This window comes from Mercenaria mercenaria, chromosome 15 (genome assembly GCF_021730395.1).
Source record: "Mercenaria mercenaria strain notata chromosome 15, MADL_Memer_1, whole genome shotgun sequence".
Classification (NCBI taxonomy): Eukaryota; Metazoa; Mollusca; class Bivalvia; order Venerida; family Veneridae; genus Mercenaria; species Mercenaria mercenaria.
Window position 1 is genome coordinate 13559399 of NC_069375.1, and position 21611 is coordinate 13581009.

A 21611-nucleotide genomic window follows, 5' to 3' on the forward strand; every position below is an offset into this window, starting at 1 on the left:
TCCAGTTTGTTAAACACTTCTTGAAAAATATTTTTAAAGAGTCTTAGAGTTTCATACCCGATAACTATAATTGAGCCGCGCCATGAGAAAATCAACATAGTGGGTTTGCGACTAGCATGGATCCGGACCAGACTGTGCATCCGCGCAGTCTTGTCAGGATCCATGCTGTTCACTAACAGTTTCTCCAATTCCAATAGGCTTTAAAAGCGAACAGCATGGATCCTGACCAGAATGTGCGAATGTGCAGGATGTTCCGGGTCCATGCTGGTCGCAAACCAACTATGTTGGTTTTCTCATGGCACGGCTCATATTTTTTGATTGACCTACTTAAATAATTATTATGTTAGACTTCATTTACCCGAGGGGTAATATATCGAACGTCATGCTGTAATCTGACGTCATAATTGATGTCATAATTGATGTCATAATGGTCTCTTACCAGTCCATGCGTCAACCGTTGTTTATCGCAGAATATATAGAGCTTTATTTCCTTGTTTATTAGTAATCAAGGCGTAAGTCCGGGTGGTTAAATACTGAAGCATCAGAACGATGGACTTGGTAAATTAGAAAATGAATAAAAAGAAGGCCTCGATTGTTTTCATTCTGACATGCACATGCACACTTCGGAGAAGGAGGGTATATTGTTTTGCAGATGTTTTGTCAGTCGGTCGGTATGTTGTCGGTTTTCCGGATAACTCAAAAACTCTTGAGCCTAGGATCATTAAGTTGATAGAGAGATTGGTCATATAAAGTCCAACTTACATTAAAATATATAGAAAAAAATGAAACTATTCTAAAAAGAAAGATTGGGGCCTCCGTGGCCGAGTGGTTTAAGGTCGCTGACTTCAAATCACTTGCCCTTCATCGATGTAGGTTCGAGCCTCACTCGGGGCGTTGAATTCTTCATGTGAGGAAGCCATCCAGCTGGCTTGCGGAAGGTCTGTGGTTCTACCCAGGTGCCCGCTCGTGATGACATAATGCACTGAGGGGCACCTGGGGTCTTCCTACACCATTAGAGCTGGAAAGTCGCCATATGACCTATCATGTGTCGGTGCGACGTTAAATCCAAAAAAAAAAAGACAATTATTTTTATTAAAAAAATCACATTTTTTCAAGGAATGTGGCTTTGATGCACACGCCCGATTTGATACGCGCCTGGATACCCAATTATTTATACCCGTTGGTGCAGAAATCATTCCTGAATATAAAATAAGTGAATGGCCTGATTCAATGGTGAAAGTTTGATTACTCAGCAATTTTGTCTTGATTTATTTGTTTATATCAAGTACATAATCATATAAAACGAGTTTTATATATAAAAGTAAGAAAGTGCATTTATTAGAAATTATCAACAAACAATATATCACTATCTGATCATTTATATGCATATAATTTTATATATCATAATGGTATATAAGTCTAAAAGCTAAGACCGCCCGTGCGATTATCACAGCTATAACCCGAAACCGTGTGATTCTCAAGCCGTTTTTGTAGAGCCCGTTGTCCAAATGGTTGTTCGGTGTCCGTCCGTATTTCGTTGTCCTGACCAAAGTTTGTCATTGATTGATTGTGGGATTTAAAATAACTTATCACAATTGTTCACCAATCATTAGACGGCGTGTCGCGCGCAACACCCGAGTAGACATCTACGGTCAAGGTCACACTGAGTTTAAAGGTCAAATACGGCCATTATTGACTTTGTCTGACAATAACTTCGTACATTGAATGTGGGATTATAAAATGACCTGGCACAATTGTTCACCATCGGGAGATGGTGTGTTGCATGCAACACCAGCGTCAATATCTTAATGGTCAAGGTCACACTTGGAGTTTAATGGTCAAATATTGCTATAATTGACCTTGTCATTGAATGTGGGATTTTAAAATAATTTGGCACACTTCTTCACCACCATGAGATGGCGTATCGCGCGCAACGCCTGTGTCAATATCTCAAAGGTTAAGGTCAGACTTGAAGTTTAAAGGTCAAATATGGCTATAATTGACCTTGTCCGGACAATAACTTTGTCATTGAATGTGGGATTATAAAATAACCTGACACAACTGTTTTATTTGGCACAAATGTTTGTCTCGGTGAGACAGAGTTTCGTGTGCAACTCCCAGTCCTTTTGACAGCCGGCAGGCTCGACATGTTGCCCTTGGGCATCTCGTTTTCAAAGTATATATGTCTAATACTAAGACCGCCCGTGCACTTATCACGGCTATACCCGAAACCGTGTGATTCTCACGCCGTTTTTTTTAAGGATGTGGCTTTGATGCACACGCCCGATTTGATACGCGCCTGAATACCCACTTATTTATACCCGTTTATGCAGAAATCAATCCTGAATAATATTATTCATCATAATGGTATATATGTCTAAAACTAAGACAACTCGTGCGATTATCACGGCTTAGACTTAGACTAACAACGTCCGTTCGATTTTAACGGCCACACGCCGAACCGCAAAAATGCTAAGTAACCGCCCTGCCCTGTTTATTTTAATGAATCAACTCGTCGTTAAACATTGATTTTAATGCACTACACGGAAAAATCACGTCGAAATTAATTCCACAGGATGCTGTGTTGCCACGCAGATAATTGCTCAATACAGAATAATTATTTTCTTTAAATAGAAATAAATATATTTTCATCAAAATGTTATTACATTTTAGTGTGCACCCTTGCGATGGCCTCAAGCCACGCATCAGAAAATAAAGTTTTAAAAATAGATGCAGAAGTCTTTCTGAATCATTTTTGCATTATATAGGTATATCATATGTACCTACAATTACGCCGCCTGCATAGACATTTATCGTAGTATACTCCTCACTAGCCGCCCCTGGATTTTTTAAAGTTCGTATCAGTTACTAGCCGCCCCTGGATTATCAAAGATTGTATCAGTTCATAATATTCGGTTTAAAAATAAATGTACGGACACGTGTTAACACTATTCTTAAAAGGTCTGAAACATTTTGTTTATGAAAAAAAAACACTTTCCTTTTTCTTAAAACTATGTTGCTTTGATGCACACACCGAGTTGCTACGCACCTGCATATTAAATATCATTCCTGATAACCTTGTACGTGGTTTTTGTATATATGTCTAAAACTAACAACACCCGTATGATTTTAACATACGCTGTACGTCATATTTCTCTATCAAAAAGGCGTCAATTATAATCCGCCCCTGGTTTCTATAAAGACCTATTAGCTCATCATAAAACATTTCGTTTTATTGCAGTACACAAACATATTTATAATTGATTTCGAAGATAGATAGATTTCTTTATTTCTTTCAAAAAAGAAGAGCGTGCAATGCTATAATTATGTTTCCACGCACATAAATAGTCCGCTTATACAGAGTATAATTGTTTCCCTTAAATAAACATTTTACCAAAATATTATTATATTTTAGTATGCACGCACTTGTTTTCCACATCATTGTCCGCCCCTGGATTCCTAATATTCATGTCAGTCCAATTCAGATAAAATATTGAAACTATTCTAAAAAGAAAGACTTAATTATATTTATGAAAAAAAATCCCATTTTTTTTTAAAGTATGTGGCTTTGATGCACAACCCCGAATTGATACGCGCCTGAACACCCAATTATTTTATACCCATTGATGCAGAAATCATTCCTGAATAATTTTGTGTATCATACTGGTATATATATCTAAAGCTAAGACCGCCCGTGCGATTATCACGGCTATACCCGGAACCGTGCGATTCTCACGCCGCCGCGTAATTATCACACGCGTGGTAATATTACCACGCGTGTGATATTCACGCGACACCGGTACTGTAACAGCGGATCGTGTGAAGTCACCTCTTCGTGTGATCGACATCCCGATGTGTGAGAATTGCTGAAGTTCGTCATGCAGACGACTAGTTTTCAATAAGTTAAAAAATGTATAATATAAAGTAGCGCATATGTGGTGTGACAATGATAATAGAAATTTCTTGCATTTTTCTTGGGCTTTTAGCTTTGTACTTATGGATTTCTGGGAGAAAGCCTAAAGGGGCAATTATCAAGGGTCCAAAAGGTGTACCTATTCTAGGTAGTGCGCCCGAGATCAACGATGAAACTATTCTGGATAAATTTATGGATTATGCAAATGAGTTTGGTGAAATATTTAGAGTTAAGCTTCTGTGGAACAACGTGGTTGTTCTGAATAGTTCTGATATAATTAGAAAAGCTTTCACAGCGGATAAATACAAGATATATTTTAACGACAGACCTTCGTTGTTTTATGGGAGACACTTAAGATGTGGCAACAAGTCTTTAGTTTTCATTCCAAAAGGATGGGATCCATCATACACCATATCTAGGAAGACATTTATAGATTATCTATTTCATTTCAGTTTTCAATAACTTCTGTCAACTACTTATGACATATTTAAAAAAAACACACAGTTTAACACGCACGTGTGCGCGCACACTCACTTATTTCAAAGACAGTTAGCCTGTATAATGCAGTAGCTATGTGATTGCTTAAGACATATGAGTTAATTTGAACAAAATTTCAATTTGTGAAGTAATCTGACTGACTGCTTTACGCAAGTGATTGCTTTAAACAGGTGTCCATTAAGGCAAGTTTAACAGGACAATATAACATTTGTTGGCGCCATCACAGAGGAACTACTGTTTACCTACAAACACAAATGATTTCTTCCCCTTCCAGCCACATATTGACCTCTCCAGAGCGATAACCGCTGTACAACAAGCACCTTTCCAAGCACTTTGTGTTTGCAGGGAGGCCGCGTCGAAAAATATGAATATGAATATTACGACGAAAAGACCAAAATATACCGAATTCTAACAGAGGTTTAATATTTCAGATACAATCACTTAGTCTAGTGCAGAACATTATGTTATATGGACACAAGTTTATGTGGCATTGAAATTTTAGAATCGGCCATGTTCACCATTCTAACGTTTTTCGGTTAGTGAATTTCTGATAAAATCTGTGAAAAGAGGCCTTGGAAACATGGAAGCATAGAAACAACCAAACAACATAATAGCAGACTCGGTTTGACTGAGTCTTTTTCATGAGAGGTATTGAATTTTACAACACCTTTCGTGCCCCTTTTGCAGTTGAATGTTCCTCATGGCAAATAATATAAATAAAGTAACAATGCTACTGTCGTGTCAAGAAATGAATTCTTTATGTGATTTATTGTCTGCCATGTTAGAAACTGGACAGTGTCTAAACCTCAAAGATTTTTAAAAGGATGTTAAGTTTTGCCACTTGTGTGTATATAGGTATGTAATATTTCAGCTGAGCGGAGAACCAATGTCGGACGACGATCCAAGTAGAGATATATTCTGGGAAAGGGCGTATGTGGCCGACTTCTTCTGCAACCAGTTTAATAACACCATCATGACACTGTTGCCGTTTATGAGATTCCTTCCAACAAAATACAGAGAGATGTACCAGAAAGGACAATCTCTCAATGCACTCATAGCTCAACGATATTTCTATGATATCAAGGTAACTTTATTTCTCTGAAGCAATGCGAAGTTTCAATTCTGACAAAAGTCTATACATAAGTCGGGGTGAATGTTTTCACTGCTATTTTCAGACATTTAAGCTGAGTGCGTGCAATAAAAGGTAGTATTTTCGGCGATATGATTAAAAATCATATTCATAATTTGAATGAGCAAACCATAGAACTTGTATCAAATATTGCATATACACTTTATGATATAGACTTGCAATAATCATAAGCTCGTGTTAGGATGATGCTTGTTGTATAAAGTATCACTGGCGCACGAGTGATTCCAAAGTTAGAGAGGGACTCGCAAACAAGACATGCAAATGTCTTCCAATAATGACTGAATAAACAAACATAAAAAACTTCCTCCCTCCATTTGCAATGAACTCTCTCAGTTCAATCTGTCTTAATCGAAAAACAAAATCCAGTATCTGTATAATGTTCAACAAAAGAGAAAAGAGATTTTTGTTTTACTTTTACGTTTTTCAGTATGAAAATAAAAATATCTAAAGTTGGTTAGCAGAACGCACTTGAATTCCCAACCCGCCCCGTGCGTGAACACCCGTTGTCCTACATCTATTAATAATTAAAGCAAAACTTCTCATATACAACAACCTGACTATGATACATTTAGGATATTGACCTAACTTCGGGTGTTTATAATTAACAGTTCGTGCTCTATTAATTGTATGGGGTCACACGGCATGAACAGTTAATTATCAAATGTTAAAATCTGACACCTTTATTTTCAGTTTTTCTAAAATGGGTGAGGATATTTGTTAAACTATTTTTATTTTAAACATACCTTTATGCTCTGCAATTAATTATTTCATAGGTATAGAATAACATATTATTCAGAATGAAGCCACACACAAATGTAAATTTTTGACTTTTGATCTCACAAAAATGAAATGATGTGGAAAACACTAGTCTAAGGTGAGTAGTGGTATGGCTAAAGAGTCGGACGCTCAAACCGGGGTCGGGGGATCGAGCCCCACAGGGCTCACAACCATAACTCCTCATATGACACCAGTACTGGTTTTTCCAGGAAGCGGACTCGAAAGTGGTTCAAATAAGCTTGAAGCTTTCATCAGAATCGACCTAAAAAAAAAAAAAAAAAAAAAAAAAAAAAAAAAAAAAAAAGACCAACAACAGCAACAAACAAACAAACAGAAAAACTAAAATGATTTTACACAAAAAGAGATATGACTTACTACCGAAATGAATAAACAATACTCTACGTTAATTTTGTAATCCAAAACATGGTTTTTTGTTACAAAGGGACACTTCTAAAGCATACATGCAGATCAATATCAAAGGCTACTTAACAAACAAAAATATTTTTCATGCAAGAAAAATAAGTTCTGGATGTTTTTTGTGGATATATGCCAAGTGGATTATATCACTACGGGTACCTTTTAGATCTATATATAATAATAGAATCTAGAGCTCTATATCAAAAATACATTACTCGAAATCAAAACTTCGAATTTTTGTACTTATAATACAATTGTTATCTTTCAGTGAGGTTGATAAATTCTATTATTGAAATGTGACTAGGTACATTTTCGATTTATGGAAGGCCGTGCACGCCATAATGTTATAATGGAAGCCTATCAGAAATAATTGCTAGTTTCTGACCTTAAATTCTGAGCGACAACGTATATTATGAGGTGACTGCTGAAAGACATCTCTGTTTTTGCTCCGCTTTTTTATTATTAATCAAGTTATTGCCTTTTAGTGAAGCCGATATGAATATAATTCGACGTGGGAACAACGAAATCAACCGCGGACACAACTCGAGGTTGATAGTACTTTCAATCCTGGATTGCTAAATCCTTATATCTACCGAACTTATCTATACAGCGTCATATTATTTTACGTCACAATTTTATGACGTCACAACTGCAGGTTAATTGATACGTGATTTGGCTCAGGCCAAAAAGTCAGTACAACTTTTTTCATTAGCCATGTGACTATTTAGGCAATGGAAAAGACTATATAATAATAGATTTGAATAAAGTTACACATAATGATTTCGGCCTAAATTTCGGTAGAAACGCGTGTTTCCATTTCCGTTAGATGTTCTATTTTGACGGTTTTTATTTATTGTTTGTATCAGAAAACTCATGTACCAGGTGAAGGCAACAGTATCGTACATTATTATCTCGATGAACAGAGGAAAGAAATTGAATCCAATAGAGAACCATTCTTTACAGATGACAGAATACATGCAATGATGTATGAAACGATCGTTGCAGGTGAGTACTATTATTGCGCACATGTCGTACCATATAGAACTCTTCTTTACAGGCGACAAAATACTTGCAATGATCTGTAAAACTATTGCTGCATGTGGCAATTATTGTGAACATGGCATGCTATTGACCCCTCCTACACGCAATGATGTGTTGAAGGTGAGGATAAATATTTTGCACCTTGCTGAACAAGTTTTCAATATATTGACCAGTTCTTGTGTGGAAATATTTTTATCTGAGTGTAGGAAGCGGGTAAATATATATATATGCAAGTCCTTAAATTAGATTTCATCTGGCACTAGTTGACTGTAACACCTGACTGCTTTTTCCTCTCTTCTAACAATGTTTTCGATGTAAACACCGAGGCAGGCTACTTTACTTTAATATTTCAAGATTGATTTAAGCTTGACGCATGAAGTACAATAATAAAATAACAAAAGTATTTGTTACTCCCCATGCGATTAATATCAGTTAACACATTGCTTGGATAGTTGCAAAGCTTCGAGAATAAAAAAGTTGCCTGCAACTAATTTAAGATGTATACCAGCTGAAACACACGAAAAGTAATCCTCACTAGATTTCAACGACTTCCAGAGATTTTATTTTTAAAAATTCGCGCGTCATTATTCCGATTTTGAATTTCAAGAAATTTAGCCACATGAAAATATTTCATGATAAGAAGGGAATACTTAGTTCTGAGAGAAAATTGGCAATCTGGTATCAAAAAATCTGAACTGTGAACATTTTTGAATATTTTTAAGAACAGACAACTTTTAACTTAAGGTATTGCAACGACATTATCTGCTCTGACAAGTTCCATGCTTATTCTTCTGAACTTTCCGGAATATCAGACAAAGATACAAAAGGAACTTGACCAGCATGTTGGGCAAGGACGGCTTCCTACTTTCTCCGACAGGGCAAACTGTACATTCTTGAAGGCGTTTGAGCTGGAAGTTCCCCGCTTTGTACCTGTGTTGCCATTACTTCTGCCTCATTTGTGTGTGGAACATGTCGAGTTCGAAGGATTAGATATTGAACCTAACAGTACGGTAGGTAATATGTGCGTGCCGAATGTCGAGTTTGAAGGATTAGATATTGAACCTAACAGTACGGTAGGTAATATGTGTGTGCCGCATGTCGTGTTTGAAGGATGGGACATTGAGTCTAACAGTACTGTAGGTAATATATGCGTGGAACATGTCGAGTTTGAAGGATTAAATATTGAACCTAACAGTACGGTTGGTAATATATGTGTGGAACATGTCGAGTTTGAAGGATTAGATATTGAACCTAACAGTACGGTAGGTAATATACGTGTGCCGCATGTCGTGTTTGAAGGATTGGACATTGAGTCTAACAGTACGGTAGGTAATATATGTGTGGAACATGTCGAGTTTGAAGGATTAAATATTGAACCTAACAGTACGGTAGGTAATATATGTGTGGAACATGTCGAGTTTGAAGGATTAGATATTGAACCTAACAGTACGGTAGGTAATATATGTGTGGAACATGTACAGTTTGAAGGATTAGACATTGAACCTAACAGTACGGTAGGTAATATGTGTGTGCCGCATGTCGAGCTAGAAGGATTAGATATTGAACCTAACAGTACGGTAGGTAATATGTGTGTGCCGCATGTCGAGCTAGAAGGATTAGATATTGAACCTAACAGTACGGTAGGTAATATGTGTGTGCCGCATGTCGAGTTTGAAGGATTAGATATTGAGTCTAACAGTACGGTAGGTAATATATGTGTGGGACATGTCGAGTTTGAAGGATTAGATATTGAACCTAACAGTACGGTAGGTAATATATGTGTGGAACATGTCGAGTTTACTGATGGATTAGATATTGAACCTAACAGTACAATAGGTAATATATGTGTGGAACATGTCGAGTTTGAAGGATTAGATATTGAACCTAACAGTACAATAGGTAATATATGTGTGGAACATGTACAGTTTGAAGGATTAGACATTGAACCTAACAGTACGGTAGGTAATATGTGTGTGCCGCATGTCGAGCTAGAAGGATTAGATATTGAACCTAACAGTACGGTAGGTAATATGTGTGTGCCGCATGTCGAGCTAGAAGGATTAGATATTGAACCTAACAGTACGGTAGGTAATATGTGTGTGCCGCATGTCGAGTTTGAAGGATTAGATATTGAGTCTAACAGTACTGTAGGTAATATATGTGTGGGACATGTTGAGTTTGAAGGATTAGATATTGAACCTAACAGTACGGTAGGTAATATATGTATGGAACATGTCGAGTTTACTGAAGGATTAGATATTAAGTCTAAGAGCAAGGTAGGTAATAAGTGTGTGCCGCATGTCGAGTTTGAAGGGTTAGATATTGAACCTAACAGCACGGTAGTTAATATATGTTTGGAACATGTCGAGTTTGAAGGATAAGATATTGAGTCTGAGAGCACAGTATGTATTCTGTATGCAGATATGTTCATTTTCGATGGATTAGATATTGAACCTAACAGCACTGTATATACTCTGTGTGTGCCGCATATCGAGTTTGAAGAATTAGATATTGAACCTAACATTACAATATGTAACCTGTTTGTTGAGCATGGCGAAGTTGAAGGAACCTAACATTATGGCATATATTCTCTATGTAGAGGATCGATGTCGAGTATGAAGGATTAGCACGGCATGTGACCTGTGTATTGAGCATGTTGGGTTTGCAGGATTAGACAATGAACCTAACAAAACGTTAATATCTATTCTGTGTGGATTGGAGCATGTCGACTTTGAAGGATTAGACATTGAATGTAACAGCACGGTCTGTAAAGTATGAGTTGAACATTTCGCGTTGGAAGTATAAGATATTGAGCCTAACAGTACGGTTTGTAACCTGTGCTAACAGTTAGCATTGTATATCGAACTATATACATTTATACTATATACTATAGCCATTATTGTTTTGCTACCCTTAAAAGGGGAATTTTAAAGCCAAAATCAGTCGGATTTTTATTAAACTTTGGATATTGATTGAACATAAACTCTCTCGCTCTCTCTGTATACATATAAAAGCAAGAGCATCAATGAGTTTCATTTAGTGTATTAGAGAATAGAATGGCAAAACCTTGACCATGATATATAAAACTTTCTATCCGTAATTATGATAATATAATCATTGATTGTTTTTGAAACAGGTGATTGCCAACTTGTGGTTTGTGCACCACGACGAGAAGTTATGGGGAGACCCATGGACATTCAGACCAGAGAGGTTTCTGGACGAACACGGTGATTTACTTCCATTTGATCATGTATATCTGAAGAGGTATATTACCTATTTTGTTTGATATCTTTTCTGATTCATTTGTAAAGAATATCAGTCTAATATAGTGAAAACTTCACATTGCTCTTATTCATTTTTTTCTTCGGGTTCTTAATTAATGTTCTTTCTCTTGTTGCCTTGCCTTATGCAAAGTAACTGAGTACACGCGTTTGTCTTTTTATATCTATTAATTAATAAGAGCATGTTAAGCTTTTAGATATCGCGTCTGTTGTTATTATTACACGTGTTTTGGATCCATCCAGCGAGAATATTTTATTTACACTGTCCATTTCACAAAAGTTCATAAGTTTTATCCTAAGTTCTCAGCTTAGTATAAACTTTTAAAAACCCCTTTTTTCATATGATATAACTCTTATCCTATTATCAAGGTGTCGTTAATCTATTTTAGAGCATACAATGTATCTATTTTTGTTTCGCTTGTAACAATAGCCGAATAGTTAAGATGAATCTGCCTGAAATGATGTATGTGAAATACCTTACTCATAAGTTCTAACTTTGTCCTAAGTTGGCTTGGTGAAACGGGCCCCTGTATCCTAAAAGCAATATTTTAGTTTCGGTATGTTCATTAACCAGTTTAAGCTCCCCAATGGTGTTTTATGCATTAGACTACATCACCATATTTATAAAAGTCAGATAAATGTACACAAAACATAACGAGATTACGAATGAAACCAGAAGTGTATACCGACAATGGTTAAATGTCACACAATTTTAGATTGGGTTGAAGTGTTAAATGATGACATGGTATTGACATATTGAAATGTCACCAATAAAGTATTGTTCTTAGCGAACGCTAAGTTTAATAAAATACTTAAATATATTGACAAATTGACAGACCACGGGTTAGCTGTTTTATTTTCGTACAATATACATGTAACAATGAACCTGGGTTTTGCGCTTTTCAGCGTAATGTCTTTTGGCATAGGACAACGACAGTGTGCTGCGGAACTGTTTGCCAAGACACGTTACTTCCTGTATATTGCCACACTTCTACAGCGCTGGAGGTTCGAGTTTCCGCCAGGCAAGGAACAAACATGTGACCCGAGATCAGCAGAGGCCTTTGAGACAAAAGCGACCTTGACAGCTAAGCCATTTTTCTGTTGTGCCAGAGAAAGGAATAGCTGAGGACGATTACAGATATTGTGAATCATGATATTTCTCTGTAGTTTATAAAGGCATATTGCAGGAAACATCCCGTCCTGCCAAAAATGCCTTTGCCACATGTTCTGATATTCCAATTTTCTAAATTAATAAAATCATATTGTTTTGTCAAAATATTCATACTGAAATAATAGAACCGCCATATAATTGCAAGTTACTGTACACCGACTTTTAAACAACAATAGTTTTTTTTATATAATATTAAATATTAAGTATTTTTAAGTTCACTTGGTTCGTTCACTCACAATTTCAACAAGTTTTCAGAAAGTCCGGTCGGGGATTTATTTTGCTGAAGTTACAGTGGCACTGTGTGTATAATATTTGACGTCAGTGTTGAATTTTTCTGGTTATATTTTGTTTCTAGAAAATGTCGCCCCGATAAGAAGGTCCTGTATGAACAAAAATCCGTCAGCTAAGGCATACAGGATTTATCTTTTCTTGCCCAGTGGCTTTACCTAGAAAAATGATAAAACTAGTACCGCATACTGTCAAAACTTCTATTTGTCAAACTGTAACACGGTGTTACTCGGAGCCAAGCTTATTTGTACAGTAGACACAGCCATCACGTAAAAATTGGTCCGAAATTCAGCCGTGTTATATTTTTTCATTCTTTGAATTCTTTTGCACAAATATTATACTTCATTAGGTAAATATTATACATTTTGCTTGTAATACGGGTTGAAAAATTTAGAAAAGTGCTAAAATTAAGTACTTCTTTTTCTGGCGTTGTGACGTGCACCTGTTAAAATGTAAACAATGTAATTATTTGAAACTATTTTGAGCAGAATTTAACGAATCGCTGACAGCAAAACATAAACAGTTTGTATACTTTTAATATGTCCTTTAATGTTAACATTCACTTGTGCACATGTATATTATGGCAAGCGTTTGAATTCCAGGAGTTACAAAGCTTGTCGTCATTTTTTACCACCTTCAAGCTCGGAGGCAAGGATGATTGCTTGATGCGCGTATAGGTCTGTTGAACCGTACATTTCACAGAAACAAATTCTTCTCACATGTGAGAAATTCATGCGAATATTTCACAAAAATCGAACGAATATGTCACTAATTTTAAACCGCCTCGAAAGCCTAGTGGTAGAGCGCTTGGCTCTTCTCTCATACCCTCTTGGCGATAGATTCCATCAGGAATGAGGTGTCGAGAGTGATTAATACAAGTTGTAGAACTTCTTTCACAATCGATTTAAAATAAATCATGTATAAACTAAATTTGTGAAATTTACGTTTGGCACCTGTACCCCTATTAATGCAAAAACGTATATGTCAGATTTCTGATTTGTGATATTTTCGGCCATATTTGTAACAAATGTGTGCGGAATTCGCACAAATTCTTCACACATGTGAAGATTCCGTTTCTGTGAAATTTACGGTTCAACAGAGGTCAGAACTAGTCATGCAAATAGTAACTAACTTTCGAAACTGAAATGCATCTTATGCATAATTTTATCAAAAAAGAAAAAAATAGAAAAGTTCATGAGAATGTCCTATGTGTACTTTTAATCTCAAGATCTAAAATCATCGCGTAATTAGTATTTATCAGAAAATGTTCGCAAATATATACTTATGAGTATTTGTTTGTGTTCATTCCATACGTGAACATTTGTTGAAAAAATAACAAAAAAGATAAACGAGGCTAATAGAACATTTTACATATTTGATGAAATATTGACTTAAAAGTATCAAACTTTATCTACTTATAAGGAGGCGATTTTTACATGTAATGTTTCCCTAGAATTTTGTGTTTTATGATAGAATGTGCCTTATTTGAAGGCTCTCTCGTACGTCTTTCTCTCTATTGTCACATATTAATTTGACTACGGTCGGCATTTCTTTAAAAGCCAGGTCCTCGGGTTCATACACTGTAATACATTGCCCATTTTCGGTGACTGTTTCACCTTTAACTTTGATTTTACCTTTTTTGCTTAAGGAGGTAGGTTACCTTTATATTTGTATGTGCGCATGTCCAACCGGAAGCTAGCGTGACGATTTACGACGACGTTTACGACAAACTAAATGTCTTTGTATATTCATTCTTCTGAAAACAAATCATAGACCTGTCTTCGATCTGACGCTTTGTGGTTTAATAATGCAGAAATAATGAATAAATTGCCGCAGAAACGCTTCAAAACAATGTTGCCTTAAAATGACGTCATTGACGTCATGACGTTACGTGTCAGTTACCGCGCAAAATTAACAGCTTTATCTTGAAAAGTACGTAATTCTGTGCATTTTCTTTATTTCAAACTATTTTCAAATAACCATTATTTGCTGAAATATTTTTATGAGTCTTTTGCTCTGAATAATAATCAATATTTTGCTTCTTTTATGTAGTTTATATTGAAATGTTATGCGGAATGTAAGAAAATGGATGATGTAACCAATGTATATTTGGAATATAGTTGGGTGAGAGGTTACTTGTTACGGCCATTTTCAAATAAAAAATCTAGCTGTTTGATTTGTAATACCTATTTTACAGGTTCCGTTGATAATTTGTTACTTATATACTAAACTAAGATCTAAAATTGTTCAAATTTCAGTAGAAAATTGTGGTTTCTTGAATTGAATTGATGTTACCATGGAAACGAAGCCCGTGACCTATGTATCTAAATGTAAAATTCAAAAGCGTTGACACTAGTCTATTTAAGAAACACAGCTTCGGCTTTTTATTTTCATTTCAACAATATCCATGAGAATAATAGTAGCATGCTGAACGATTTTTCCATGAACAATGCCAGACGAGGGGTACTGCTGTAAGTATTCTAAGCTTAGAAATTTGTTTGAATAAATGCAGATAACACGAAAATATAACTTACGTTAGAAATAATATGTTTTAAAGCTACATCAACTAGAAAGATAATCTTATTCAATATTATTTATAAGAAATTACGACAAAAGCAAGATATAAGCCATTTTAAACATCTCTGTTGCCATGGTTACTTTAAACTTTAAGAAAAATAGGGTACCATGTATAGTGCTTGGTATTTTGCTAATAATATTACCCAAATATTCCATTTGGTCATTAACAAATGGCACTGAAGCCGTCGAAAACCCCTATTTTAATACATAGTTGGTTAAAACTGAGAGAAAATGCTTACCATGAAACACGAGCCCCGCGACATATACATTTTAAGCTTATCTTAGAAAGCTAAACGTGCACACTAGTAAAATTATAGATTATGTTGACTTCTACGGATATCAATGAAACTAAAATACACCGAAAAGTGTTAAATATCCGTATTTTCCTTCTTCTTTCAATATGAAATACCTTTGGATGGTCATGTTCTTCAAACCTGGATAAAAATTGAACTTGAAGGGACAGAGACAAACGAAACTGATATATTAGCAGTTAAAACTTCATATTACACGAAATACAAAAAGATGCTGCGGTTCAACTAATTTGAATTTACCCTTGTAACAAGGTAACCTACCTCCTTTAACCGGTTTCATGCATGTATTTCTCATCAGAGCTATTAATACATTTATATCAGCTTATAAGTTGTCCTGCAAAATCATTTTTGCCTCACTCACGCTGTATGCTGTTTTGCGCATGTCTGTCGGATGGTCGGACAGATACGTTAGTTATTTGTGTATAGTACAATTGCCTGTGATCAGGAAATGACTTCGATGATTTAAAAGGTTCTTACATTACCTGTCAAGGTCACATGACCTTCAGTCCGCCCAATGACCGTAGGCTTGGGTATTCGTAGGATTATTGCCTGTGGACTGTGTGATTTTAAGGTGAAATTTCAAGTCACAATGACCGCCACACTAAAAGCGGTATCCGTTAAATAACTTGATAAGTGTGTGTGTTCGGGTTTAACGTCTTTTTCAACAATTTTTCTAAGTCCCGGCCATATAGTGGCCAAACGTACTAGAATGCTTGCCTATGATCAGTAGTTTACCACAATTGTTTTGAGTTCGTATGGTAAAGGTCAAGGTCACTGACCTGAGACTGAAAACAGTTTCTTATGAATAACTGAAGACTGCTTTGGCTCACAGTTCTCAAACGTAATAGGATGATAGCCTGTGGTCAATAGTGACATTGACGCTGACAAAGGTTTCAAGAACGTTTGCGCTTATGGCTGTTTAAATTTCACTCTTAGTACCACTAACAGACTATTATGGGAACATAATGTGTATAACAAACAACTCTTGTGATGTTTAAATCTTTATTGCAGCTTCCGTGAATATCGATAATTGACATGCGTTTGACATTTTGATATTTTTTGTCACGAGTATTTTCTAACTTTGCTATCATAATTTTGGCATAATTAGCATTAAGCAGAGACTAGTTGATATGATTGACGGGGTTCATGGAACAGTTTACATATTTTGACGAAACATGATGTATTCCATCCATCAAACCCAAAACGAGGCAAGTCAAACTCAGAACGAGGCAAGTTTATCCTGAAGTAATAATCGTCTCCTCGATTCGTGCTTAATCAAACCGAGGCTTCGCCTAATTCTCAGTGTTCCTTGTACATCTTTCTCAAGTGTGACATTTTTATTGGATGGTATCGTTTTACTTTCCATCGGTATTTCTTTATACATCGGGTCCTCGGGGTCAAACACGGAAATAGTTACATTGCCATTTTCCGTTAAAATTATTTTAGTCTCTATGTCCTTGATGGTTAATATTTCGCACTTGCTGTTTGAGTGTCTCACTACCAGATCAAGCTGTTTCCCAAATTTGTTGGTCACGTTTGTGATGTCATACCCCATCTGCTGGTGCGGACCTGCTTCATCAGAATGCTTGAAATATAAAAAAAAACAGTTTGGAACTCTAGTAATACAGACTGCACACTCACATCAATACGTATGAAGAGAAGATAATTTCATGGTCATTCAAAATGCAAAACAAAAGAGATCTAACTGGACGTAGCAAAGATAAACAAGTCATATGCTGGACGACTTGTATCAGGTGTTTGAGACCGTACGGAGTTGACATCATGTGTTTGTTTCAGCAAAAAGTAAGTTTAGCAAGAAGTAGTTTATTGCAATGGGAAGAATGCTTTTTGATGTGTAGGTCGAACTATTTTAATACCCCCTTGTCACACCCTGGCCTTGTCCCATTGTCAAAGCCTCCCCTTGTCACTCGCTCCCGTTGCCCCACCTAACATTGCCACACCCATGTCCGTTTCAGATAATCACCTTCATCTTTGAAAAACGTCCCTACAAAACTGTTTTGAACACTATTCTGCTATATTTTCTACACTATACAGTGCGTTTTGTTTAGAAATGGTAGTGAACAGTTTACCCAGTGACGAACTCTGTTTAACAAAAATATACAAACACTTTAACGATTTTCATTATCTTGAAAAAAATTTCGTCTAACTTAAATTACACACAAAACAAGTTAACCAAAGGAACAGTAAGTTATATTTTTGTCAGATTTATGTTACATTTATATTTGAATATAAACTCTCTTAAAAGTGGCAAAATTGATATGAAGGGAATTGTCATTTTCATTTCAGATCAATAATAAAAAGTACTAGGAAACTAACATATTTTACCAAATCTGTTCCAAAGAATAAAGTCTCAAATATTAAAGTTTCAAACTAACATTACATGTTTCAAAAATGATTTCGCCAACGTTATGTGACGAGATATCGGCATCAATATTGCAGCTTTGTCAGAGGTCAATAGTAAACGCAAACACAGCCAAACTACCTACTGCAGTTTTGAGGCCTGTCTTCAAATAAAGTTTACAACCCTAAACTCTGTTAAAAGTTGTTAGGATTTGTGTGAAATAATAAACGTAGCTTACCTCAAGTCTCATCACTGTTTGCTCTAAAATCCATTGACTATACACTGCAGTAACTTAAAACAATTACGTTAGTATATATTAGGTAAGATACATTGATAATTATTTAACAAGTGTTGATTTATGAAAGATCACTATCCGCTCCATGTAATTGAATGACCTAAATGTAATTGTAATTTGAACAATAAGAATGAATCATGTTTTGTTAACATAAGTGGGCTATTTGGTACATAGAAGTAGCTGTATAGGACGATTAGACAGTTTTAAACATGATGGGTTTATTTCGGATTACATTTTTCCTGTTTGTTGTGATTTATATATTTTAAGGTTGAAACTTTCAATAAAACTTCAACCATTGTTAATAATGTATTTGCCGATTTGCCAATAAACTGAAACTGTTAATACATCTGTTAATATCAATTGTTTTGTTTGTTTTCTGTTTAACGCCGTTTTTCAACAGTATGAACGGTGGAAAGTTAACCTAACCAGTGTTCCTTGAATCTGTACCAGTACAAACCTTTTCTCCGCAAGTAACTGTTAACTTCCCCACATGGATCAGAGGTGGAGGACGAATGATTTCAGACACCATGTCTTTTATGAAATCGTCACGGAGAACACACGTCCCGTCTGGGGATTGAACTCACAACCCCGCTATCCGTAGATCTGTAGGGGGTTAATATCAGTTGTTAAGCCTTTACATGCCATTTTTGTTTTATTTTGCTAAACACATTTTATATTGTTCGCTGGTTCTGTATAGCCGCTGTACTTTTAGTCCGAACCATGTTTAAGATGGCTCGCAGGCCTGGCAAAATAAATTGTTTTTATCCGTGTAAACAGTTCTTATTAAACTGTTTAATGACGATAGTGCAAACAAAAATATGTAAGCGGCAAAAACATGAAATATGTTTCCCTATAAATGCAAAAATGCACACATATCAAAGACTAGTAATAGTTAGTATATCGGGAGGGAGGATTTTTTAGGTGTATGTTGCGGTTCCCTGGTAATGTTTCTCTGATGTCGATGATGCAGCGGGAGTGACTACTCACTTGGAAAATAATCATTAAGTGAAAGGGGCCAGTTTCGTATTGTGGCCCGTATACGTTTTTGAAAAAAAAGACGAAGAGTTTATTTTAATGGCATTCATATTCAACTGATTATTTATGATGTTTATAGAACTAAGTATTCCTGAGTAGGAGTAATTGTGTATTATAAATGAGTGCTTGAATCGAATTCAGAGTCCTAGATCCGTGCAGACGGTCGGGTCTAACTTCGTCTGGTCACATGCTTCAAAACTATACATGTGTATTAGGTCAGTTATGTAATACGAGCCAGGTCGCGAAAAGTGTGTATTTGTGTCCATTTTTGCCTCATAATTTAGTGTTAAATGCAACGGAATCGGCAGGCCTAAAATGTCACATGATGAAGTGCTAAGTATAAATGCATTCGCTAGAACATTTTGTATTTTTTGTAATATTTTTTGCACTGAAGAATTTTCAAAATTTACTATCCCCTGCACCCATTAGCCTGAAGCAGACATTTAGAGTCGGACTCAAAATGACATTTCTGATAACGTATTCCTGTTTTATACTCAGATGTCTCCCCTTAGAGTAAAGAGGCTTCTCCAACCACAAGCATTTGATAACTCATTCTTTTTTTTGTTTTACTATTACATTTTAGTTATTGAATTGTTTTGTTTGTCTAATGTAAGTGATTAAATGAATAAGGTCTAAATAAAATCTAATACCTGAATTTATTTTAAAAAGTCATGTGGTGGTATTTGTGTATTGTGTTAGAGGAGATAATCAGTGCTGAAGTTTGACATACTCATACGCAGTGATCTCCCTTGCCGCTACGCTCTTGCGTAGGAGCAAGACAAAAATAATAGGTAAGGGTGGATTTCAACACTAATTGTATACATGTACTTAATAACATAAATTTGTTGCAAAATATTGAGAAGTTAATTGGTTTTGTTTCACAGATTGGCAGCTGTGTTTTTGCTCATCTGTGGCCGTGTGGTTAAGGTCACTGATAAAGAATCCCTTGCCCCTCATCAATATGGGTTCGAGCCTAACTCAGGGCGTTGAATTCTTCATGCGAGGAAGCCATTCAGCCTGCTTACGGAATGTCGGTGGTTCTACCCATGTCACGCGGCCCGCCGTGATGAAATAATGCACGGCGGGGCACCTGGGGTCTCCCCCCACCATCAAACCTGGAAAGTCGCCATGTGACCTATGATTAAAGATGTCTCATTAAACTTTAGTGTTATAATCAATTAAAGAAATAATGCTTAATTTTTTAAAAACGTTGGCGTGTTCTGATTTTTTGTACATTTGTATCAGAATAAATTTGTATCTTCTCCTATAATAAAATCTCTAGTTATTTTATTTGACCAAAATTCTGTACCAGCAATATGTGAATATTTCAGCATTTTACATGACTGAAAACATGGCATAGATCTGTCTATTTTTCTCGCATTCCATAATTTTGCTACGCTGGTTTACTTTCCAAACGAAACGAACTATCTGTACAGGCACGTAAATTTGATGATTAAAGTTAACATTTCGACTGACATGGGAGAAGCCTTTCTAAATAATTCGCGTAATTTGAAATCACTCCATACTTTTATTCTTTCATATAGATCTAGCTACTTTACTGACAAAAGATAAATCAAATTTCTGATGATCGGTTCCAAAATAAAAACTGTTTTAGTCATTGACACCGTAAAAATTATCTAGATCTACAGTCACATTTAAGGACGAACATGTTGTATTTATGAGTTAGTATCGAGAAATATGCATGAGTTCTGCAGAGGAAATATTGCGCGACTTTTGGAGCGCAATTTTATTCCGCGAAAGAGCGAGTTCATATTTCTTGATGCAAATCTAATAATCTTTTATTACATACGCATCTACTCTTAAAATTATAATATGAATCATAAAAATGTGTCACCAAGCCTGAGTAAAATTGAGGTGAAGAAGGTGTAATGAGCGAGATTTTCAAAAACAAGTTGCACCCTTGATAACATACATAAATAACAGCAAAAGTTGATCTTTATCCGATGTACCATTATTGAAAAGGTCAAATGCACACTTTTTACGCAAATGACGTCGAAATTTCACGTTTTAGCCTAGTCGGAAATAGCTGTAACGTTGCCGTTTTCATGGCGATTAATTTTAGTTTCGGGGCATTCATTTTATTAAAAAAAAGTTTAGTTTTTTTTTTCATTTTATATAATATGACAGTCGAAACCTATACGGTGATGTAATTTTCAAATATATGCTCCCACTATTCGCCAAAGGAATGCTTACTTTATGCAAAAATCATGTCAAAATCTTTCTATGAAATTATTGTTTTCGTGCGGAATGACTAAGTAGTGTGCAAAAACTGGACCATAGAATTTTTTTAAAAACTAATATTATCTTATAAATTTATTTTACTATAAAATGATCAAACAAAAATTGGGGGTCACCGACTTCGTTTTCGCAGTATTGTCATAAATTTTCCCCTACCCCCATTGTCTCGTGCATTTTTCTGACATAAAAAATCATAAGAAAATCATTTGAGAAATCAATGAAACTCACATCTACCA

The 21611-nt window shown here is 35.7% G+C and overlaps 2 protein-coding genes across 2 annotated transcripts; one reads left to right on the forward strand and one right to left on the reverse strand.

Moving 5' to 3' along the window:
- Positions 1-4673: 4673 nt before the first annotated feature.
- Positions 4674-13345, forward strand: LOC123547152 (cytochrome P450 1A1-like). Its single transcript, XM_053524031.1, has 5 exons — positions 4674-5495; positions 7622-7760; positions 8541-8806; positions 10933-11060; positions 11984-13345. Exons 1-5 carry the CDS (start codon positions 5298-5300, stop codon positions 12201-12203), a joined length of 951 nt encoding a protein of 316 aa, XP_053380006.1. The 5' UTR covers positions 4674-5297; the 3' UTR covers positions 12204-13345.
- A 2446-nt stretch (positions 13346-15791) lies between these two features.
- Positions 15792-18176, reverse strand: LOC123560038 (uncharacterized). The gene is made up of 2 exons (XM_045352284.2): positions 18025-18176; positions 15792-17009 (listed from the first exon to the last, which is right to left on the reverse strand). Exons 1-2 carry the CDS (start codon positions 18034-18036, stop codon positions 16644-16646), a joined length of 378 nt encoding a protein of 125 aa, XP_045208219.2. The 5' UTR covers positions 18037-18176; the 3' UTR covers positions 15792-16643.
- Between the last annotated feature and the right edge of the window lie 3435 nt (positions 18177-21611).